This window comes from Arvicola amphibius, chromosome 12, assembly GCF_903992535.2.
Source record: "Arvicola amphibius chromosome 12, mArvAmp1.2, whole genome shotgun sequence".
NCBI lineage: Eukaryota > Metazoa > Chordata > Mammalia > Rodentia > Cricetidae > Arvicola > Arvicola amphibius.
The window spans coordinates 86,299,916-86,324,470 of NC_052058.2; the positions used below are offsets into that span (position 1 = coordinate 86,299,916).

The following is a 24,555-nucleotide window of genomic DNA, read 5'->3' on the forward strand; positions in this document are numbered from 1 at the left end:
GAGGCAACACAACCTTTCTGCTCGCTTAGAAGAAAAATACACACACTCTCTCTGCTGAGAGACCCATCAACAGTGACCAGCTGTGGCTGAGTCACCTCTTTGCCTGCCCTTTGTCTCGTTCAACAATGAACTCTGTGTCCATCACCATGGAGCCGAGCCCTTTGGCACAGGTGTTCTTTACAGTCCGTGATTTTGGAAGCTCATTCTACCCTGGGAGTCTGAGACAGGTCGATGTCAGCGTCTGTTTCCTTTTACAGGTTCCTGAGTAGAGTCCACTGACCTCAGACACACGCTGGGGTTCTGGGGTGTGAAAGGTCGTGGGTGCTGTCTTCTTAACCAGATTTCTCAGCTGGCCAGCGCTAGACCCCACTCCTGAGGCAGCTGCCCGCTTTGCACCCTCCCTTCCCCGCTTCCCACTCCTACTACCCTCCAGGAACTGGAAAGCTGATGACAGTTGGTTTGACAAGCTCAGAAACTCTGTCCGCTCTGCTCTTTTGACCTCAAGGTGCTGCCAAGACTGATATGTGTCCCAAGTTCTGATTTTTGCAATACCACTTTATCAGCTGATAGGGGCTGTCAGCCAGACTTTGACCTCTCCAGAGGCAGCAGAAGGGGCTTCCCTCCAGGAGGGTTGGCATCCTCCCCTTACCCCGCCTGCCCTCCTCCCTATAGGGCTTGTTTTCTGTGTCCTTTTCCAGCCACAGTGACATCCAAAGGCTTCCAGTCAGTGATCATTCAGTATGGAGGCAACTGGAAGAGCCTGGGGTTTGCACCTCCCCTGTCCTCGCCGCTGTGTTTTGATCTAGTTACTATGCCCATCAGCAGTGCAAGTTTCTTCCTACTAAGAGTCTGCCCATCAGAAAGGAGCTGGGAGAAGGTGAGAAAGGGATGCTAAGATCCTGAAATCAACCCTCTCTTTCCTTTTTTTTCTTTGTAGTACTAAGAATTGAACACAAGGCCTGTCTACCACTGAGCTGTTGTCTCCAACCAGTAGTATCTTTTGTATTCTTACCAGTGGCCTCTGGAAGGTGACTCTCATCTCCACCATGAAGTGACTACAGAATGTTTAGTGAAGTCAGCACACACTTTCGTCATAATCTGTGTATGTATGCGTGAATGCATGCACATACATTTGCCCAATAACCAGTGGTTTCTCTCTTTCTCCTCTTGAGCTGCCTGTGATCCATGGCTCCTTCCTTTCTATCTGTCTTTCTGTCTTTCCTTCCTTTTGTTTGCTTTCTCATTATTTTATTTTGGGGCAGGAGACTGCAAAAGGCAGAGAGCCATAGTGCTTAGAAAGCTGTTTCAGTGAGTCTGCTATCTGGTCACTCCCAGCCTCTGCCAAAAATCTCCCTGTATGCTCGGTGGCCTGGAGACACAGTATCTAAGCAGAAATTAAGCTGTTTTAATACTCCTGTAGCATTTGAACTTAAATACATACTCAGTGGTATGGCTGAGGTCCTCTTAGATGTGCTATGTAGGGACACACGCACACTCCTGGAGATGTCAAGGAGAGAGATGTGTGTCCCCTCAGAGGTCCCCTCAGAGGTCGTTCTCTGCAGCCCTCTACCAACATGTGACCAGGCTCCGTGCCAGATGGCCCTGCTGTCTGTGAGAGGGTGTGGTAGCTTTGAGGCTTTCTTCCTCTGACCCCGGAGAGATCTTCAGTGTCAGGGCATGGGGGAGTAAGGAAGCCGTGGCTGGAGCACAGAGACAAAGGGGTTTTGTCTTTCTCAGCAGCAGAAGCTTAGAGAGAGGTGACAAGAGCCTGGATTTGGCCCTTCTCCTTGACGAGCCTGGGGCTGAGGTAGGGCTTCAGTTCCCATGTGGTAAGGCACACTTGTGGCTGGAAGTCAGACCTACCCTCCTTTAGGGCGCTTACCCGTGCTCTCACTTCAGGTTTCCCCTTCCCCGCTCAAGACACAAGTTTTGTTTCTGACTCTATTTTTTTTGTTCTCGAGAAAGTTATGGTCCCCTCCCCTCTTTTTTTTTTTAAGGCCGTTCTAGGGGGGGTTGGGAAAGGAAAACTTTCAAAGTAAAATAAAAAACATACCACTCTGCCATTTCAGGCACATAAATAGCTTCACCGTAGCCAGGCTACACACTCTCTTTGCCATAGCAACCTAAAAGGAGTGTTTATAACAGCCTGTCAGCCAACCTGGAGACCAGCAGCTGCTGCCCCCACCAGCATGCTGGGGCCCTTGGCCTGTGAGCTGTGCGCAGGCTCCCCGGGAGATGTCATGGAGATAGTGGGTCTGGCCCTTAGGCAGGGGTTTGGTAGGGTGGGGATGAGGTGAGGGTAGGGGTGCTGTTTCACCCACACCTGTTTGTTGTTCTCACCTGTCCTCTTCTCCGGTAAAGACAGACAGAAAGCAGGGTTCGGCTCTACCTGAGCCCAAGTTCCTAAATAAACCCAGGCTCCTGCTGTAACCTATAAAAAGAGGCCATTCCTCTTGGAAAGCTCACGGGTCTCTGAGATGAAGAAAAAAGACACCCGCGTTAACGATCATTGAAGGAGGAGAGGACAAGAGCAGAGAGGTGGCGTGGCCTTGTCTTCCCTGTTAGCCTGCTGTTAGGGCTGTCTTCTGACTGCCTCAGGCTCCAAAGCCCTGTAACCTCTGGTGCTCCTGATTCACATGAGTGGATGGTGGGAAGCACCAGAACCCCCGGGGGGCTCTCAAAAGCTTCCCTGATCAAAGGCTTCATTACTCAGTTGTTAGAGATGTCCATTCCCAGCTGGGTGGTGGTGCCTTTAATCCCAGCCCTCTGGAGGCAGAGGCAGGTGAATCTCTGAGTTCGAGGCCAGCCTGGTCTACAGAGCAAGTTCCAGGATGGCCAGAGCTACACAGAGAAACTTTGTCTGAAAGGAAGGAAGGAAGGAAGGAAGGAAGGAAGGAAGGAAGGAAGGAAGGAAGGAAGGAAGGAAGGAAAGAGAGAAAGAAAGAAAGAAAGTAAGAGAGAGAGAGAGAGAGAGAGAGAGAGAGAGAGAGAGAGAGAGAGAGAGAGAAAGAAGGAAAGCAAAAGAAAGAAAGAAAATGACCATTTCCATTTCCAGGCTGACTTCAGTCCTGATCTGGAAACTGGTAGAGGAACAGCTCCCAGGAGTCCTGGTGTCCCTCCCATACCCAAAGCCTTCTTTTGCTTCCCTCTTCCCCACTCCTCCTCCTCCCCCCTCTCTTCCTCCTCCTTTCCCTCCTTTTTGTTTTCTAAACCAGGGTCTTGCCATGTAGCCACAAACTCATGGTAATCCTCCTGCTTCATCCTCTCAGGTGCTGGGGTGTACGTGTATGCCACCACACGCAGATTTGTTTTTCTGGGATGTTTCTGTGTTTGTTTATTTGTTTTCTTAGTGAACATCTTTTCAGCAAGCTGAACTCCCTCCTATGCCTGTGTCTTCCAGGCGGGCCAGGGTGGTGAGAGCTCTCGGTCTATGTATAGGTGGACGCATGGGACTGAGGGGGTAAATGATGATCCTCTAGCGAGCATCTACATCACTTGGCAGTGTCGCTTTGCTCTTTCCTGTGCAGACCCTAGGCACAGAGCAGCTACCCCAGGACTCCCTTGTGGTAACAAGGACGACATTGCCTGGGAGTGTGCAGGCCCATTCTCCCACAGCCAAGAGAGATCGACCCTCCACTTCTCCCCATGAACAGGACAGATTCTGATGAAACTGGCTCCTAAAAATAGCCCCAGAGGCAATCCAGCTGCTAAAAAGCCCCTTTGTTCCCTTGGAAGCAATGTGTGGAAAAACCACAGCAACCCCAAGAAAGGCAATCGATGTCGTCCAAGAGCGTGTATATACTGAGTGCTTGAATGTCACTGCCCTTGAGCACTGAATGTGGCCCAGCAGCTTCCTGTCTCAGTTCTGAGGCGTGAGAAGCAAGTGCTCCAGCTGATTGTGTTCCCAGATGTTTCTCCTGTTAGGGGGGTAGGGGCAGCAAGACTGCCTGCTCCTGAGCCGCTAGGCCTTCTAGACCAGAGGTTCTCAACCTGTGGGTCGCATATCAGCTATCCTGAATATCAGATCTTTACACCATGACTCACAGCAATAAAAAATTACAGTTATGAAGCAGCAACGAAATAATCTTATGGTTGGGGTCAGCACATAAGGAATGGTATTAAAGGATCGCAGCATCAGGAAGGTGAGAACTCCTGCTCTACATGGTACTGTCTCCCACCCAAAATTTACTCTCAGCCTCCTTAACCAACAGAATGTTTTGCTTGCTTTTTCCTCTGCATACCCAAGACAGACAGAGACACACACACGCGCACACACATGCACACACACACACACACACACACACGAGTCATCTAGTCACAAAGGGGTGAGATGGCCTGGCCCAGGGCGTCCTGATGATCTGGAAGAGAGTACCTTCCAGTAGCTCTAGGTCCCAGGGGATTGCCTTTCACATCCTGATATTAATGCTATTATAGGATGGAGCTGGGAGTGGGGGAAGGGCTGTGACATTGCCTTGGAAGGAAGGCACATTCCTGCTCCCACACACTGGTTCCCTGCCCTGCCACAGAGCTCCTGTTGCCATCTAATGTATCCCGAAGTCACTGACACAGGCTGGCTCTGAGCAGGCCAGGCAGGAGCAGGCCATCAACCGTAGGTCAACTCACAGCATCTCTACAGGCTGCCTTCTTCCTGGCTCCCACAGACCTGACAAGGTTTGCTGTCGTTACAGCATTCCCGGGCAACGCAGCTGTCCCACAATTGAAAGGTCTTGGCATTACGTCATACTTTCTCTTTCTTCTTTCGGATGGGTGTTGTTTTCAAGACATAGTCTCTCATTCTGTAGCCCATCCTGGCCTCGAACTCACAGCGATCCTCCTGCCTCAACTTCCCAAGTGCTCGGAATTACAGATGTCATCTACCATGCTTACTGGTGTGGTTTATAGCTGTGGACCTTGGGGATAAATTGGGGTGGACTAATTAATTTGTGGATTCATGGCCCACTGTTAGCATCAGGCTATGTCTGGCTTCTTTCTGCTCAGTCTTTCCCCATTTCCTGTTTCTCTTCTCTGCCTGTGGGCAACATTCTCATGGTCTAAGATATCTTTTTGTACAAATGTGTCCCTTAACATGTACAGAATTGTTTTGGACACATGTCTTTGAACTCTTGTAAAAGCTGTTACTGTTAGTCTCTTCCACCAAGCATGGTGTTTTATACTTTGACTTAGAAATACCAGGTGGCTTCGGAGAGGAGGCTGGTCATGGCTCTCCGAGGTCAAACTTTCCTTCATGATAGCACTACATTTCTTTCTCTCTCATGTGTCTCAGGTTGGCCTTCAACTGCTTCCCCTCCTGAGTGTCAGGGTGGGTTTAGAGGCCTGCACTGCCACATCTAACCAGGAAGCAGTATTCTCCTCCAGGAAGGACCCGCCCACTATGCCCCAGGTCTGGGAGCTAACTGAGTAAGCGTCAGGTTCCTGGATCTGGCCGCTGCAGGGTACCAGCCTGTGACCAGTGCCCCTGCTCCCACTTGGCTTCCTGTCGTGAGCGTAGCTAATGGGGAATGAAGAGAAGCTGTACCACTGCCACCCGAACATCACCACCACTCTGGCAAAGTTTTTTGTTTTTTAATTACATTTACTTATTTTTATCAGGGAGTGTATATACAGAGGCATATGTGTCGAGGCCCATGTGTGGATGTCAGAGGACAGTTTGTGGATGTCCATTCTCTCTTTCCACCATGTGTCCCCAGAGATCAAATTGGGGGCATCTGTCTTGGCAGCAAGTCCCTTTATCCTCTGGACTGTCTCACTGGCTCTCTTTGTTCCTGTCTAGACAGGGTCTCATGCAGGCCAGGCTGACTTCAAACTCAACATATAAGCTAGACTTGAACTCCTGATCTCCCGCCTCTACTGAGCATTAGGACTGCAGGTGTTCGCTGTCACTCTGGCTCTGGTTTATGTGGTTCTGCAGCTGGAACCCAGGGCCTCCTACATGCTAGGCAAGCACGCTAACAGGTGATCTGCATACCCCAGCCTGCCTGATAGCTTTCTTGATGGGAAATAGTTCTTTGGGAAGTGTTGGAATGCCAGAGAGGAGCAGACTGAGCAGGGCCTCTCAGTGCAGGTCACTGGGGGTTGAAAGGTCAGGAGATGTGGAGCGGGGGTAGAGCCACACTCCTGGGCTCTTTTCAGGTCGGGACTGCATGCTCCTAGAGCTGAGATGGTCCAGAGCCTGGCTCCCTCTGCTTTGGAGTGGTGGGATGTGTCAGCGTGGTGACGTGGAAGGATGAGAAGGAAGATCTAGGCAATGTCTTCCCATGGGGAGCTTCGGGTCTACCACTGCTTAGAAAACTCAAAAGCTGTTCCACCTATTTCAAAGCCTTTAGGGGCATGAGCAAGGGACCAATGGGTTTCTGTGGCCCCTTGAAGTTTAAGGAGTAAATCTTTAGCTTTATTTTCATTTTCCTATAGCTTTGGTCTTGTTTTTGAGGTAGGGTGGCTTTGGATTTAGGTTAGAGCTCAACCCTGACTCTCAGAACTTATTTGCTGTAAAATAAGGCTGTTGAGCATTCAGTGACACGGAGCATGTAGTAATGGTAATAGCTACTGGGCACACAGCAGCCAGTCCGTGCCGGCCACTGCACTAGGTACTAGATACTATTTGCATTCATATTATATATTATATATACTTAGTACCATTCTCATTTCCACTGGAAGTCTCAAGTATAGTACCGAACACATTGCACGTGCTCAGTATTTTCCTCCCTCCCCACCTCTCTTCACCCCTGCTCTTCTCCTGAATGTGAGAAAAGTGGACCCTCATTTGGGATGAGGGGAGCTAATCAGAGAAGATGGCAGGTGCCACTGGGGGCTTGAGAAGCAGCTTCCAGACTTCAGCCTGGTGTATCCCATAGACAAGGCGAGCCTTCTCACCTACCCTGGGAGCTCTCCTCCGTACCCTCACACCTAGCTTGATAGTGATCCCTGAAGTGTCCCCAAGTGCTATCAACCTACCCTAAGGCAAAAGGACAGAACAGGGTAGGACACAAAAGTCTGCTGTCCTGAGCAGCCTCCGTAGAGTGACCCATGTCATCTCTTTCCACAAGCAGGCCTATCTGCAGGGCTGCGCATGCCTGAAGCCTGACCCCCAAGCCCATTTCTAAGCCTGCTTTGTTGCCTGTGCCTGAGCCGGTTTCAGAGACGTGGGATGATCAGGGGGCAGGTTCCTGCCATCAAAAGTGACTCCTCTGTCACCTGCACAGGCAGTTTCAACTTTCCCTGATGGTCTGGGGACAAATGTCTTCTTCAGTACCTCAGGAGAAGCTCGTGGAGTAAGGGGTTCCGTGGACAGAACTGGAGGAAAGGCTGTCAAGCTGTAATGACTTGGGTCATAGGGTTTTCTCCTTATTTGGGGTACTTGCTAATGGGCCTCATTAGACTCAGCTTATCAGGAAGTGTAGGGTGGCATGCCTCTCAGGTGCACCCAGAAGCAGGGCTGGGTGATCGTGGTCCCCAGAAGAAAGGATGGGACTTCAGCCTTATAGCCTATCATCCCCTAGGACAGAGAACATTACCTAGCCCAGAACACTTCCCTCCCAGGGACTGACTAATCCTGACCTGACGGAGGTTGTGCCTCCCTGGCTGGAAGACTGTAAGGCTCAGATTCTTCAGTACTTGCCTAACAAAGGTAGGAGCAAGCCCAGCAGTTACATCCTAGAGACCTTGTGTGTCTGCTCGGTGCAGCGGAACTTTAGTAGATCCCACTGAAACTTGAGGTCTCCATCACACACTGCTCCCTGGACTCTGTACCCATGGTTGGATAGCTGACCTGCCCTGTATACGTCTCTGCCCCTCCTGGAGCAGTTCTAATTGTCAGAAGACAGAATTGTCTTCCATGGGTTGTCGCTGTGAGAGGAAGACTTTCTCCTTACACCTGAGGAGAGATTTGAAGTAAAGAATCCCTGGCTTCACAGAGTAAACACTGTAGTGGGCCGGGACAGAAAAAATAAAAATCTTCTGTCAAGAGTAGTGGCTCACACCTGTAATCCCAGCCCTTGAGAGGCAGCAGCTAGAGGACCGTGAATTTACAACTAGACTGGACTATATGGTGAGTTCCAGGCCAGCCTGGGCTCCAATGCAAGCCTGACTTTAAAAAAAAAAAAAAACAAAAAAAAAAAAAAAACAAAAAAAGGAAAGGAAAGGAAGAAAAGAAAAGAAAGGAAAAAGTATAAGCTGGAGAGATGACTCAGCAGCTAAGAGCATTGGCTGCTCTTCTAGAGGACTCAGGTTCTGTTCTGTTCCCAGCACCCACCTGTCAGCTCAAAACCATACATAACTCAGGTTCTAGGCATCTGACACCTGCTAGCCTCCTTTGGTACCTTCTAGCTTGCAAGTGGTATTCAAATATGCATGCAGGCAAAATATCCATATGCATAAAATAAAAAAATGAATTAAAAAAAGTAAAATCTGCTGGGTGATGGTGGTACATGCCTTTAATCCCAGCACTTGGGAGGTAGAAACTGGGCGGATCTCTGAATTGGAGGTCTACAGGGCGAGTTCCAGAACAGCCAGGGCTACACAGAGAAACCCTGTCTCAAATGAGAAAGAGGGGTGGTGAGGGGGGAGAAAAATAAACTCTGATTCCCAGCTCCATGTTCATCAGCATTGTCTTGGGCATCCTCTGCAAGATCAAGGGTCTCTACCTAAGGGTCAGGATGGGTCTCTTGCTGCCCTAGTCCCTCTCACGCCTTGCAGGCTCAGAGAACTAAGCTGGGAGAAGGCACTGTGACAGCTGGCGAGGCCCAAGATACCCACTGCAGCCCTGAGTAGAACAGAACCCTATGCATACTCATGCATATGAGATATTTTCCCTAGAAGAAAATACTTATTATAACATTTAATTTTAGAGACAAGGCCTTGCTTTACAGGCACAAAAACTGGGGCGATAGCCCAGTTGGTAAAGTGCTTGCCATGCAAGCATGGAGACTTGAGTTCAAATCCCATCACTCACATAAAAAGTCAGGGTGGTGGCATGTGCATGTAATTCCAGCTCCGGGTAGGCAAAGACAAAAGGATCTCTGGAGGTCCCTGGCTAGCCAGCCTAGTCTAACTGGAGAGCTCTAGGCCAATGAGACACCCTGGCCCAAAGTTTACCTCTAAGCACATGTATACACACAAACATGCGCATATACCTGTGTATGTGCATGTACACACACATGTGCACACACACAATAGATAGTAAATTAGATACAGTAAGAAATTAACACAAGTAATAACGAAATTGGGCAAATATGACAGCAGAGTTATGTGAATATGTGCTCCCTTCTTGTGCCATCCTCAATTCTCCTTCCCACAGGATTCGAGTAGGAAGGGTCAGCTAGTGTTGCTCCTGCTCCTATGCCAGTCTGAACAAGGGAGTTAGACCCACGGCCTCAGGCCCTTTTCACGCGTGTCTCTCAGGATTCCTTGCTTGCTTCACTTACTGTAAGTCAGAGTACAAGGATGTTGATGGGGCATGCTAGCCGGGGGAGGGGTGCAACACCCTCCTTCCCAGGGGAACCTGCCTGGAACAGGATTGGGTGGAATCCGTAGGGGCTTTGATCAGATCAGTTTCTGGAGAAAATATCTGATTTAAAAAAAGAACCAAGGCCTTATCTGTTGACTCTTGATTTTGTTCACCTTTTGGAAGCCAGGATGGCGTCTGTTTATTACCCAGCCAATTGGAGTGCCTTGCCAGCCTCTGGCAGCATAGCCCAATTGCGGGGTGGGTATTTACCATAGGCCTTACATGTTTGGGTGCTACCTTTAGTGAGAGCCCCTCACATTGGAGCCGCTGATGTGTGCAGCTGAGCACAGGACTCAGCTCAGTCTCTGTGCCACCTTCAGCCCCGATCGTCCCTTACTTACGTTTAGCTGTGTCACACGCTCAGCCAGTCTGTGCTCCAGGTAGCCCTTGTCTCGCTGAAGGTGAAATGCCGGCCTCTCTCTGAGATGTCACTGTACTAACGTGAGACCCTCTGGTGCTTCCTCACACTGATGACTGTTGGGGCCTGGGCACCGGCTGAATTTCTCTCTCCTACCTTGGAGAAACTTGAACACTCTCAGGTTTCAGACTTGCTATCTTTCTTCCTCAGAGGTCTATCTGCCCTTTACAGGGAAAAAAAAATGATTCCACCCTAGATCATAAATGCCAGAACATTTTACTCCTTCCTCACAGGAAAAGCCACTGGGAGGGCTTAGACCTACAACCAAAGTCTGATGCCAGGTAATTGCCCTAGGTTGCCAAATTTTCACGCCACTGAAGGCTGTTTTAAGGGACCCTTTATTGGCCTGTCTTCCTGGTTTGTAAATGTCTGTGTTGGGAATAGGGAAGAGTATGGCTCATAGGAGTGGATGGTGTGCAGCAAGCCATCCTCCAGATCCTTGGGTTTAGATTTCTTTTCTCATTCTTCTCTCACCTTACAGGAAAAGTCAGACAAAATTATCCTGTAATCAATATTTCCTGGGAGGCTATGGGGAGGCATGAAAGGTTGTAACCTTTTATATGTAATTAATTTGTGTGCCTTTGTTTTGTAGAAGTGAGACTTAAAGATGATGTTTCTGAGATAAATTCTCTACATTACCAGTCAACAGGCCCGCCCAGGGCCTCCCATGGGTCTGGCCACTCAGCTTAGGCCTCAGCTATCAGTTCCGTTCAGACACCAACTGTCATTTAAACCCTTGTGCTGGGAAATACCTTGCAGATCCTGGATCCTCATGGCTGTTCTAATTGTTTCTTTTTGTCCTTTTTTGCATCTCTATTCCAGAGACCTAGCTGTCATCGTTATCCAGGGAGCCCTCCTCTTTCACCTGACGACACTGCTCTACCATCGCAGTTGCTGGTTGTTGCTAGGGTTGCCTCCATGGTAACATGCTTATCCCGTTTACACTTCTATATGGACAAGTAGTCTAAGCTAGGAACCTTCCTACTCTGGACAACTATTTTCATCATCACCTAGAGGACAACAATCAGCGTGACGCCAAGTCCCCTTTCTACTAAGTTCCCCTAACCTCTTCCTCCTCTCACTAGTAGACTTGATACAGAAAGGAAGATCTAGGCTTGGTGTTGCTACTCTGAAGCTTACTGCACAAGATATTGCCAATTTATCCCCTAACTGGGCTCCCAGCGAAGAAAGAAGAGGGAAGAAACAGGGAAGAGAAGGCAAGAGACACTGATCAGTTGGAGGGAAACTCTACATCTTCTCTGAGAGTCTGGTAACGGCAGGCAAAATGACGAACCCATCAGGACATAGCTTGGGGAGGGACTTGGTAGGTGAGAACTATGAAGGGGAGTTTGGCTGCACATTAATGGACCTGAGAAAGCTCATGGAGCTTCGTTCGACCGACGCAGTCACCCAGATCAATACCCACTATGGAGGTGTACAGGACATCTGCGCCAGACTGAAAACCTCCCCTGTAGAAGGTAAAGGCCATTCCAAGGGCTGGGGATTGGAGGACAGTGACTAGGATTTTGAACTATTATTTTCCAACTTCTAGGGAAGATAGATTTCTGGAGACCCAACAGGTTGGTTTTCGTCTTTTGGGAAGAGTACGGTCATCTAAAGTATTAGGAGGAGGGAGGCCACGGAGATCAGTTTCTTTCCCTGATGTGTTTATGCCGTGTGATTTGTCGAAACGTTCTTTCCTCCCGTTTCTTCATCAGTCTGTACTTATCTGTGATTTAGATGTACTTATCAGTATGTAATCAATTCCCCATTCTGTCAATCTTTGATTACAGAAGAACTTGAGATAGAATTCTTCCTCACACTGATCCTAAAGTTCAGTGACTGAGAAAGGGCCACAGGAAGTAGTGTTCCTGCCGTCTGAGTACCTTTTTGTACAGTTAGAAATGGGATGGCAAGGCCTAAGTGTGTATTCTGGTCAATTGCTGTTTTCTGTCTTGCGGTTACTGATTTTTTTTTTTAACCCTGTCTGATAAAGTTTTCCCCACCCTGTAGGGATCAAACCCAGGCCTTTGCACAAGCCCCCTGCCCTCACCACCACCACTAAGCTATAGTCTCAGCACTCTTTTTTACTTTTTAGTTAAGACAGATTCTCACTACATTGCCCAGGTTGGACTTGAACTCACTCTGTAGTGTAGGCAGGCTTTCAGATCTTGATTCTCCTGCCTGTCTCCAAGTAGACAGGATTACAGGCCTGGTATATAGCTCAGAAGCTTGGAGTTCAGGTGTTTGAAATAATGATTTTATTTAGCCCATAGAGTTACTGGGATTAAATAGTACAGTGCATGTTTTTGTGTGTGCGTGTGAAAACTGATAACAGGTGTTGAATAAATTAAACAGAGCACATGTGCCTGGAGATTTTGCCAGAATATGAGTGCCCATAAGTCTCAAAGAATCATAATCTCTAACGTGGCTAAGGTATGTGTGACCGCAACTGCTGTCTGTCTCCCATGCTCCCTGTCACCTCAGAGGCTGAAGATGGCAATGGTTGGTTGCCATCAGGGAGCTCCCCTGGGCCTTCTAGCTTATGTCTAATACTAGGGACACTCTCCACTTCCTGCCAGCTGAAGTTGGGTTTTTTGTTTGTTTGTTTGTTTTTGTTTTTGTTTGAATGTATTGAAGCAAGGGCTCACTTTGGAGCCCAGGATGGTCTTGAACTCACCTCAGTTATCCTGCTTCAGCTTCCCAAGTGCTGGGATTTACAGGCAAGCACAGCCACACCCACCATGTCCTCCTGTTGTCCCCCACCACCACCCCCAAGACATTCACCCTGCCACCATGGCTGACCTGGAACCTGTGATCCTCCTGCTTCAGCCTTTCTAAGTGCCAGGGTTTGGGCATGTACCACCAAGCCTGTGTCCTTTGAGCTTCTTTCTCAGTGACGTACAGCAGTGTGGGCTCTAAGGAGAGGATGTACCGTGTGGTGCTTTCCTGAGACAGGTTTTTTCTTTACAGACACCCATCAGAACTGAGGCTGGATGGTTCTGTTTTCATCTTTTTATTGTTCAGGTCAGGTGTTTCTTTCACAAAGTGGACTCAGGAATCCAATAAGCTAAAACCTGGGGGCTCCTAAGAGCAGGATCTAGACTTTCCTCCCATTTCTCTAACCCTTTCATGGAATTATGTCAATTTACCTTCTATAAGAAATTACTAGAAGACCACTCGCCGATGCCACTCAGCCTATGATTTTGTCACCTGTGGGAGGCTCCTGCCAATTAATACTGGGAATGAAGATAAGGGAGTGAGTTTGAATTCTAGTTAGAAAACAAGATGAAATAAGTTTAAGTAGATTGGAATGGAGGAGCGTTTGCCAGAAGTCCTGGTTACTCTGGGAATTTCATGAGTTTGGGAATTTGAAACTAGCCTGACTTGGGGGGTAGGGGGTTGGTGGTGAGGGAAATAGAACATAGCCCTTTTCCTTTTATTGCTGGCTTGGATTGACAGCATGTTTAGTGTAGATGCAACTTTTCAAATTGTGGTTAATAATAAGGCTTAAGGAAACTTGGGGGTTTTGACACTAACATGATTTTGTTAGCCTCTATACAATTCTAGAGGCAGACAGGACTTGGGTTTTTTATTATTTTCTTTTACTTTTTATTGATTAAGTTTGCTGTTTGATTAGCACTTAAACTTAATATTCTCTGCTAAGCTAAAGGGTTTTAATGACCTGCCTGAGGTCTTTGTACCAGGAGAGCAATGTCGATTTTCTGGCTCACAGTCTATTAATGTTCTGTTGCCTCTTGTGTGCAGAAGTACAAAGGACTTAAAGTTCATTTTGTATTTTAAAAGGTGTCTTATTTGTGTGTGTGTGTGTGTGTGTGTGTGCGTGTGTGTGTGTGTGTGCGTGCCTGAGTGAGTTTGTGTACATCATGCATGCTGATGCCAGAAATTAGTGTCATGGATCCCCTGGAACTGACCTAGTTAGGGTTTCTGTTGCTGTGAAGAGACACCATGAACACAGCAACTTTTATAAAAGAAAGCATTTAATTGGGGCTGGTTTACAGTTTCAGAGGTTTAGTCCAGTATCGTCATGGTGGGAAGCATGGTGACATGCAGGCAGACACGGTGCTGGAAAAGGAGCTGAGAGTTCTACATCTTGATCTTCAGGCAGCCCCCAAAGAACTATGTGCCACTGAGCCTATGCTTGAACATCTGAGCCCTCAAAGCCCTCCCCCACAGTGACACACTTTCTCCTAATAGTGCCACTCCCTATGGGCCAAACAGTCAAACACATGAGTCTCTGGTGGCCATACCTACTCTAACCACCATGCAGTTGCATGTAACTGTGAGCTGACATGCGGGTACTGGAAACTGAATTCAGATCCTCTGCAAGAATAGTAAGCTCTTTGAACTGCTGAGCCACCTTTCCAGCTCCTGGTTTTGAATTTTAATGTCTGATAAATGTGGAATCGGGTCAATGCACATGCTAGCACTGTCCCAGCATTGCATGAATGTGTTGGAGCAACAGTTGCTCCTCAGCCTAGAGTAGGTTAGAATAAAGAAGCCCGGGGGGGGGGGGGAGGTGCTGGACAACCTCAGCATTCAACAGTGAGTATCCACAAAGTTGAGAGGGTGACCAAAAAAGAGGAGGGACATTTAGAGAAATAAGAAGGGGAGGGAAGATGTGGAAGAAGCCAGAGGCTCCAGTTTAAATTTGTTTATTTATTTACTTGATGTTATGTGTGTCAGTGTTTTGTTTACATATTATGTTTATGCACCGTGTGCAAACCTGATGCCTGCAGAATTCAAATAGGACATCAGATCCACTGAACCTGGACTTACAGATGGTTGTGAGCCACCATTCAGGTGCTGGGAACCCAACCCAGGTCTTCTGCAAGAGCAGCGAGTGTTAGCCATCGCTCCAGCTCCCAACTACCTGTCTTTATGACTTCGTCTAAACGAAAGCTAAGCTGAGACACAGGACTGGGAGTTTATAGGACACTTTGTCAGTGTGGGCTCATCAGTAGAGGGGCTCAGCATTTTACCCCAATGGAGCCCTTTTTCACTTTCTTGCTTTGTTCCCCAGCTCCAAATCTCTTTTTTAAAAAATAAAGTTTATAATATTAAATTATTAATTATGTCTAATAATGGACTTCATGCTAACATGTCATACACGTGTGTGATGCATCATACATGCGTGCAGTACATTTGGTCACATTCACCATCACCCTCTCATTCCGTCTCATTCCCACTGATGACCTCATCTTCCTGACTCCTCCCCCTTCCACTTTCTGGTTGTCTGTCATGTCTTCCTCCTTCTCTTCTAATGACCCATTGAATTTCACTAGAGTTATTACATAAACATGAATAAAAAGCTGTGTACTTATTTATAGGAGCATGGGTACCTTACCAGGTACCCTGGAGGTGAAAAGTCTCTTTTCTTCCCCCCCCCCCAATTATTAACTACAGATAGATCCTGGGGGAGAGGGGGGTGCTGGGCCTCATGAGCCCCTCCCCCATTCCATTTTTTCTTCCTCTCAACAGAGCCTCATTGTGTAATCCAGGCTAAATTTTCAACCCTAATTCCTCCAACCCCTTTTATTTTCTCATCTTCTCTCTCTGCCCCATTTCCAGAAATCTCTCCAAGTCTCATAGAGCAAAGCAGTTCAGGGGACTTGGGCTAGGAAATAACTGTTATCCTCTGAGCTGCCCCTCCCATCTCAGGGCTTCCTGAGGAGGGAACACTTGGTGAATCTGGAGTGACGATCCCCTTGTCTTGAGGAGGCATGTTCTCAGTCTCAGCGCTCCTTAGTGTGGAAAGAGGAAACAGGGTGAGAGACCCTTTGGACTGGATGGAAGGATGTATTCTTTTTTCCACATAGGAGCCTTCCGTGTACCCCCTCTGCCATACCACCCTAGGTAGGAGAAATGTTGTCTTCTGGGGAGCAGGTAGGCTGGCAGATGGGAGGAAGTTCTGGGCATAGAGAAGAAGGATCAGAAAAGGAAGCTTTAAATAAACTATAAATCACTGACATAGGGCTGCTTTTCGGTGGCTAAGACCATCTCTGTTGAATTTGGATATAATGTTGGTTGGGCTTTATGTCTCAAGTGCCATCTCTAGCTTTCCACATCATCCCTCCTTGCAGAACTGGGTACGGCCGCACAGCAGTTAAGGTTCTCTGACCTGCCTCCAACAACATGCAACCACTAGTACCTCCTCAGTGAATGGCCTCACATTGGTGACCATGACAGCACACACTGTCTCCTCCCACAGAGCCTACAAGTCAATAGAAGTTGCACACACACATGAAAGATAATTCTAAACTCTTGCTCTGGTGCTGTGTGGAGGAAGAACAGTGTTGAGGGGACACACAGCACAGGAGCTAAGATGACGGACCAATGGAAAAGAGAGGGGCTTGGGAGCTTGACCCCACCCCTCTGTGGCATTTAAGGCTTGCCTAGGGATACTCCAGCGTGGCCATGCTGTGTGCTGGTTGTTCCCCTTCCAGAGTATTCCTAGTCTACAATGTGAACATCCTTGTCTTCCCTAACTATTGAGCAGCTGTTGAGTTCGGGATGATGAAATTCTTTGGGGAATGACCAGAGGGAGAAGAACCTGTTTGAAGGCAAACTAAATTATGATCTGGAGTTCACTAATTTCAAGATATAGATGAACAACTCCTATCCCCTTAAGTTCTCTGGAGTTTTACTGTGTTCTTGCCACCATGTGCTACCTGGATGTGGACATCTTAGCACTCTCTGGAACATACTAGTATTGGGCTCTTCCTCTACAGGGCAGACTGAAATCAATCAAATTCACCCCCAGAAAGGTGCTGGGGATCAAACTGAGGTCTGCCAGTGCGAGACAACCGCTTGTCACTAAGCTATAATTTCTAGTAGCATTATCAATCTGGGTAAAACCTGATATATGCCCGGTAAATGTTCACGTGTGACACATCTGGACCATTGCTAGTCTGCTGCTAACACTAAACTTCTTTATACAGTAAGATGTGCAGGCATAGAAATGGATCCAGGCAGTAGTGGTGCATTTGAGCTTGAGAGGCAGAGGTAGGCAGAGCTCTGTGAATCAGAGGCCAGCCTGGTCACAGAGTGAGTTCCTGGATAGACAGCCAGAGTTGTTATGCAAAGAAACCCTGTCTCGGAAAACTAAAACCAAAAAAAGAAGAAAGAAGGAAGGAAGGAAGGAAGGGAGGGAGGGAGGGAGGGAGGGAGGAAGGAAGGAAGGAAGGAAGGAAGGAAGGAAGGAAGGAAGGAAGGAAGGAAGGAAGGAAAGGAAGGAAAATGGCTAGGGGAATATAGAAAGTTCTAATACTTTCTCCCTGCTCTCCAAAAGGCAGAGCATGACCCTCCCCCACCACACACACACATACTTAGATGCCACCATTTTAGGGAATGCTAGTGTTGGGGAAAGTGAAGAGCTAGGCCAGTGAATACAGATAGTGTAGATGGGACAGAGGCAGGGGCCTGGCTTCTCTGGCTTCCTTTCCTCTCTAATGTTCATTTTGTAATATCAGTTTGGCGGAGCTCATGAGTTCATTTTGGAATATCAGTTTGGCGGAGCTCATGAGTTCATTTTGGAATATCAGTTTGGCGGAGCTCATGAATCTGAAAGGCACAACCTCTTGTTACAGCCTCTGCCATGGCCTTCTTCATGGACTCTTGTCCCACCTCCCCTAGGGCTGCCAGGTTCCTTCCTAGCTATGTTTTGGGCCTGGCTGCAGAGACCAGCGTTCTGTGGTCCACTGGGCCATCACACCTTGGGTGAATCTGCTAGTGCTCATTTAAGGTGCGAGTCTCACATTGGAGGGGTATCTTGCAGGGAGGCGGTAGACACATGCGCACAGCCTGATCCAAACAGCGAGGAAGGGCTAACTGCCCTGGGTGTGGGCCCGTGTGAGCAGTGTGGGCCGGGCCTGTGGCTTCATTAGAGAAATTCTTAATGCCTGGTGGAGGAGTGAGAAGGGCTTCCATAACATCTGGAGGACGAGAGGATTGAAGGACAAAGGCGGGTGAAGGTGGCCTCCTGCCCCAACAGGGAAGCTTTCTGACACCTGGGAATGTCCCTGTCTGGTTTAAGTTTTATGCCTAGGGCTGAATTAGGCCAGGAGAGCTGTCTCCACCCAACCCCTCTGTCAACCCTTAGCCACCTAGCCCCTCCTTGCCCAGAGCTGAACATCTGAGTTTATGGGCACCATGTACCAGGCAGGGGTTAGAGCCCTCGACAGGAGAGTACAGTGTGGTCTTCTGGATCTGGTAGCATCCCTGCCTTTTCCTCTCCTCCAGGCTTGGCACCTCAGTGCTGGGAGACTCAGGGGAGACTCGGGAACTCAGCAGCAATTCTTCCAAGTATTACATGTTCTTGAGTTTGGTTTGCCTCTTTTGTCTAATTAGTGTGTGAATAGCAACCCTCTTCCTCTGAATTACATTCCAGCCTCTAATTTGAGGTGAGTGGGGTTTTTTGTTTGTTGGTTGTTTGGCCTTGTATTCACATTGATTCTCCTGCCTCAACCTTTCAAATGCTGGAATGATAGGCATGCTCCATTCTTGGCTTCTGCTTTGGTTTTCTTTTTTGTTTTTAATTTATTTTGTGTGTATGAGTGTTTTGCCAGCATGTGTGTATGTGTACCATGTTCATGTCCAGTACCAGAGTAGGTCAGAAGAGGCCCTCAGATCCCCAGGAACTGAGCTAGAGATGGCTGTGAGCCACCTTGTATGCACTGGGAACTGAACCCAGGTCCTCAGCAAGAGTAACAGAGCTCTTAACTGTTGGGCCATAGCTCCAGCTCTTTTTTTCTTTTTCTTTTTCTTTCTCCTTTTGAGACAGGGTCTCATGTAGGCTAGGCTGGCTATGTAATGACTTTGGACTTCTGATCCTCCTGTTTACACTTCCTAAGTGCTGGGATTACAAGGTTGTACTTCATTGCCTTGTTTTACATGGTGCTGGGGACTGAACCCACAGCTTTGTACGTTAGGCAGGTGCCCTACCAATGGAGCTATCTCCCCAGCTCCTCCTACTTTCTCTTGAACCTTTCAGTTGTGTTACCTTGAACCTTCAGCAAGAGAGAAAGGAAATTGATGTTCCCTCCTTGGCGGAGGCAGACAGTTGCGTTTCCCCTTAGAAGTAGGGCTTTCGCTCTTTTTATTTAGCTCAAAGGTGTGAGCACTGGGAACATGACGCTGGTGGGAAGCACAAGGTGGCAGAGCAGAGGAATGAAGAGGGTGGACGCTCTGGGGACTTCCTCTTCCCTATGTCGTGCTGGGATGGAGTAGGGGTGGGGGGTTGCTAAAGATGGACCCTGGGGAAGCTGCCACCCTGGAGGGAACACTGTTGTTGTCTAGTCCAATGTCCTCTTTTTTTAATTGTTGTTGGTTTTTGTTTTTTGAGATAGGGTTTCTCTGTGTAGCCCTGGCTGTCCTAGAATTCACTCTGTAGACCAGGTTGGTCTTCGACTTAGAGACCCGCCTGCCTCTGCCTCCCGAGTGCTGGGATTAAAGGCATGCGCCACCACCGCCCGGTCAGTGCCCTTTTACTTTGACCGCGCGTCTGTTCCCCTCCCTCTCAGCGCTGGGAATCCAGAGCAGCGTGTCTCCTGGTTATATCTGTGTTGAGCTGGAGGTGTTGAAACAGAAAAGGTGCTGTGCATTGCTTGAAAGCACAGCTTTTGGCTAGGAACAGGAGCTGTCTCCACCCCACAGACCCTCTGCTCTTAAGCTACCCCTCTCCTTAGAAGCCTGTCCAGTATTTTAAGAAGGACTTGGAGATACATTTTTATTTTAGAGGTAAGGCCAGAGAATAGAATTCGAGTTTCTGTCAGCCAGGCAAGCTCTCCACCACTGAACTATATACCCAGATCTTGAAATGTACCCAGTGTCTGGTCTCATGTTCCAAGAGATGGCTGCCTTCAATCAACCTCAAGAAACTTCTCCCTTGCACTATCTGTATGGGAGAGGCTTTTCTTCCAACTCCTTTGACACGGTATCATAATTCAGACATCTGGGAAGTCCCTCATGATGTCTGACCTAGACCCACCCTTTCTGTGGCTGAGCTTGCTCTGATAAGAGGCGCCTCTGCCCACATCATCTTTGGTGTCATCAGGAGGCTGACCCAGGCCCTTTCCTGCTGGAGTCACACCACGTCAGGCTGGGCTCCTCTCCTCCTGTCCTGGGTCCTACTACATAGGCTTGTAGCAGACACCAATGCTCACTGTTGCTGGCTTTGGCCTGCACAGGCTGGACAAGGACCCCACAACTCCCAGCATGGGCGTGGGCACTGACTTCACAGACACACATTCCCTTTGCCCCTCCCAGCCCATGCGCTCAGTCTGGTTCTAAGGGTTAGAAGCACTCTTGGTCTGGGTGGGGCTGTCTCATGTTCTCAGAGACAAATTTTCCTCGTGAATTTCTCGGGGAACCCCCTTTCCTGTGTTTTCTGTACAGTGTTCTTGCCAAGTCCTCCCTCCCCTCTCCAGCAGGCTGTGTAAGTATTTGAGAAGCCACCATGGAAATCAGGGCCCAAAACCTCTTTCTGAGCTGGGCAGCTATTCATGCAAGGTTACAGCCGCTGAGCTCAGGCCTGGGAAGCCTCTCTAGGGCGGAAAGAATGGAGTGGAAAGCCCAAAACTGGAAATTGGCAGAGCTCCCAGCCCCACATGGCTTTCCTGTGCCGCACCACATGTCAGAGAGGATTCCCAGGCCGACATCCAGGGCCCTCCCTGCCCTCCTGCCGAGCGCTCTGGGAACCCGGACAGCCACTTGACTTCTTAAGGGAGCTATTGTACAGTCTGCGTGTGACTGAAGGTGGGGCAGATCAGTGAGCAGAGAATAGGTGACGGGTATGGAGCGGGCAAGATGGCACAGTGAGTAAGGATGCCAGCTGCCAAGGCTGATGGCCTGAGTCTGATCCCCCAGACCTACATAGTGGAAGGAGAGAGCCAACTTCTACATGTGCAGCACATGTGTGTGCACAAGCATGCATGTGCATGAACGCACACACACACACACACGTATGCTTCAAAGAAAAGGGCAAGAGAGAGCAAGTGTGTCCTCTGAGAGAACATCTAGGTGAGGGCAGCTTTCACCTTTTGTATTATCTAGAATGTATTTTCTTTCATTTGCCTGAGTCCAGAAAAGGCCATCAGAGCCTTTTGATGAACACAGGCTTCATAGGCTGGGCCACGATGATGAAGCCACCATCCCTGAGGACAGGAGAAAGGCGGGAACCAACCCCTCCAGTCATAGCCCATGAGGGCAGTGCTGGCTTGCTCAGAGGTACAGAGGTGAGTGGGCCAACCCTGTGGCATAAGAAACAACGTAGCAACCTGCCCATTTGCTACCAGTACTGAAACCTGGGCAGTCCCAGAAAACCTAGGTAAGTTGGTCACACTAGAATAGAGCTTTAGGGGCTGGAGAGATGGCTCAGTGGTTAAGAGCATTGACTGTTCTTCCAGAGGACCTGAGTTCAATTCCCAGCAACTACATGGTGGCTCACAGCCATCTGTAATGAGATCTGGCGCCCTCTTCTAGCCTGCAGGCATACACGGAGGCAGAATGTTGTATATATAATAAAAATAAATAAATATTTTTTTAAAAAAAGAATGGGACTTTAGTTGAGCCCTACTGCCCTCATGTCCCAGGACCCTTTGGGTATAGGCTCGCACCCAGCTGCCTCCTGTGGGTAATACAGACCTTGCCCCTGCTCACACCAGGAGCCCATCACCTCTTCAAGCCTTAGCTGTTTTGCACGTCTGATAGGGTCCATGATAGCTGCCTCTTCTGACCTTTGACATTTGGATGGGACACAAAGTCTGCCTGTTGAAGTACCTGTCACACAGCAATCATTTAAACGTTAGCAGCTTGGTTCGTTACTCGTCCACTCAGTTCACTCGGCAGGCTGGAGGGTGTGTGTGTGTGTGTGTGTGTGTGTGTGTGTGTGTGTGCGCGCGCGCGCGCGCTACCATAGGCATCAGGAACAAAGACAAGCACCCTGCTCTGGGAGGGATGGGGAGTCGAGCAATAGATGAATAAGGCCTCGGTGTTAGGGATGAGAGATGTGGAGAGGAGCTGGAGAGCGACTGGGAATGGGGAGTGCTGCAGCTAAGGGCAGCCTCGGCCTCCCCAAGATGGAGACAGAGACCTGAAGGATGGGAGGGGCAGCCCAGAGAGAGGCTCTGTTGGAGAAAGAGGTGGCAACAGCGTGTGCAAAGGCTGAAGTGGGGATGGGGTGGGTAGGTTCAGAGAGTAAAGGAAGGGATGCTGAGCTCTAGGAAGACTGGGAAATAGGAAGAGATAAATGCCGGAGGCCCCTAAGTGGCCTTGTAGGCCACCAAGGGTCTTAGTGCCCAGGTTCACTCCACGGAAAAGTCGTATAGGTTTGGGAAGATGAGTAGCATGTACTGCCTTCCATATCTAAAAAGATCTTTGTGGAGCAGACTGAGAACAGGAGAGCAAGGGTGGAGGGGAGAGAGTGCACACAGGGATCATTAGGTATCAATATGGGAGCCAGACAGGGTAAGTGGTCACCCTGCCTCTGCACACTGAGGGAGGTTCTCAGGCAGACTCACTTTGGGGAGAGTGTTGGTAAACTATTGAGGTGTCCCTTAAAGTGATCTTTAGTAGCTCTTTAGGTTTTTAAAGAGGGGGTTCTATAGCACAGGCTGACCTGTGGTCCAGGATGACCTTGAACTTGCCACCATCCTCCTGCTTTAGCTCTTGAATGCTGGGAATACAGGCCTGAGTCACCACACCTGGCTCTGATCTTTAACTCCTTGGTCACCCTCACAATACGCTGGGGACCCTTACCAAAGAAAGGAAGGACATTTCCTCCCTGGGAGTTGTGAATCCACATTTTTGCCAAACACCCTGAGTAGATTAGCAAAATATCTGAACTTCTGTCTCCCTCAAGCCGATCTGTCCATCCAGAGCAATAATCCTGAGCTGGCACAGCTCTGCCCTTTCTGGTCCCCTAGGGCAAAGGACCAGCAAGCCCTGCCTCCTGGCCACCCTGCCCCTGCCTGCCTGGGGATCCAGATGCCCTGCCCAGAACACTCTTTTCCCAGGCCCTTCCCTGCCTTCCTGACTGGGAACCTGACTTCCCAGGGCAGGACAAGCGGAGGAGGCTGTGAAGAAACTTGGCTTCTAGTGCTTTGAACCCAGCCTTGCTCCCCTGTGGAGCCCAACTGACTGCTCAGCTGAACTGAGGGACCTTAATGCTGAGTGATGGGGCCCTGGATTACAGTCTCAGGCACCATGTCCCCAAACAGTTCCCTGCCCTTTGCCTCCTAACAAATGAAAACGGCTTGCCTCCATGCCCTCCAGCCTCTCACTGCACAGGGTGAACAGGATGATGTGAAATCATCCCATCCCGCCCAGCTCTCCCTCCAGCCTATGTCCGACTCCTCCCTCTCAGAGCCAGAGGGCTCTCCTCTCCAGCTGCTGGAGTGAGTTTGGGGAAACGGTAGCTACTTCCCACCCTGCAGGCTCTGTTCGCTCTGTGCCTGTTTGCCCATTTTCAAGATCTTTTTCTGCCTTGGGGTCTTCCTAAAGCTTAGCCCCTTCCTTCCTCACAGTGCCGATCCCTCACCTCACCACTGGAAGTGATGACCGAGTGTGGAGTCCCTGACACCCTGGACTCCATGCTGTCCTTGCTCCTGCCCAGGCACACACATTTCCTTGCTTTGTGTGAAGCTCAGTTGCGTATCCTCTGCCCCTGAGGCTGAGCTTCACAGCTACTGACCTGTTTTCAAGACAAAGATTGCCCCACCCTACCTGTGGGGAACCCACCAAACAGGCAGCCAACGGTGGCATCCAGCGCCAAAGCTAAAACAGGAAAAAAAAAAAAAAAAAAAAAAAGCAATTTGCTGCACCACGTAAAGAACTTAATGAATGCAGACTGCTCTTCACAGCTGCAAGGTTTCCCGCTACCTGGGACCTCTCTAGGGTCCAGAAGAGGGGCCAAAATTTGTGGGAAGCTATGGAGTATAATTCTGCCTCCCCACCTCCACTCTGGAGTATGTGTGGGCGGGTTACACGTTCTGGTTTAGTGGGGAAAGTGCTGGCTGTCAAGAACCGTGTAGTACCTGGAAACTTCATGGCTTTGCTTGGTTCTTATTCAGCCTGAGCTGCAATACTGTGTCTAGTTCATACCAAGTACTTAGCAGTAAGTAAAACAGCCGCACTTTTGTTGGAGGTTCTGATAGACAGAACAGCAGGGGTGATGCACCTAAGACTACTTCGTCTTGAGGATTCTACTTCAGTGATGTATAGCTCCTACAACGTGGAATGAAGACACATGGGTAGCCTCTGCCTCCCTCCGCCTTGCGTGGCCTGGAACAAGTGGCTGGTTCTTTTGGCCCTCACGTGTAAGCCAGCTTGTTCAGGTCATCACCAGCATCTGCATGGTCCTGTGAGAGAGGGGTCCTGTGCATCCCAAGAACATTCCAGAGCTTCTGTTCTTAGAGCTAAAGCCTGGGGCACAGCCCCTGAGGAACAGAAATCTACTTAGCCTGGTCACTGGAAGCAAAAGCCCCATGCTGGAGCCGTCTTGTCACCCTTTGCTTGTTTTTAAACCTGTAAAGGTTCCATAGTCCCGGAGTGCTGAGCAAACCAGGGTGGTTGGCCACATTCCCACTGCACCCCC

At 49.0% G+C, this 24,555-nt stretch overlaps 1 protein-coding gene across 2 annotated transcripts in view; it reads left to right on the top strand.

The window, feature by feature from the left end:
• Atp2b4 (ATPase plasma membrane Ca2+ transporting 4) overlaps window positions 1–24,555 on the top strand; it is a 104,109-nt gene that overhangs the window by 36,547 nt on the left and 43,007 nt on the right. For both annotated transcript variants that reach the window (XM_038348674.1, XM_038348675.1), the window contains exon 2: window positions 10,764–11,419. In XM_038348674.1, coding sequence (XP_038204602.1) covers window positions 11,227–11,419 — 193 coding nt within the window. In that variant the 5' untranslated portion in view covers window positions 10,764–11,226. The remainder of the gene's footprint in view (window positions 1–10,763; window positions 11,420–24,555) is intronic.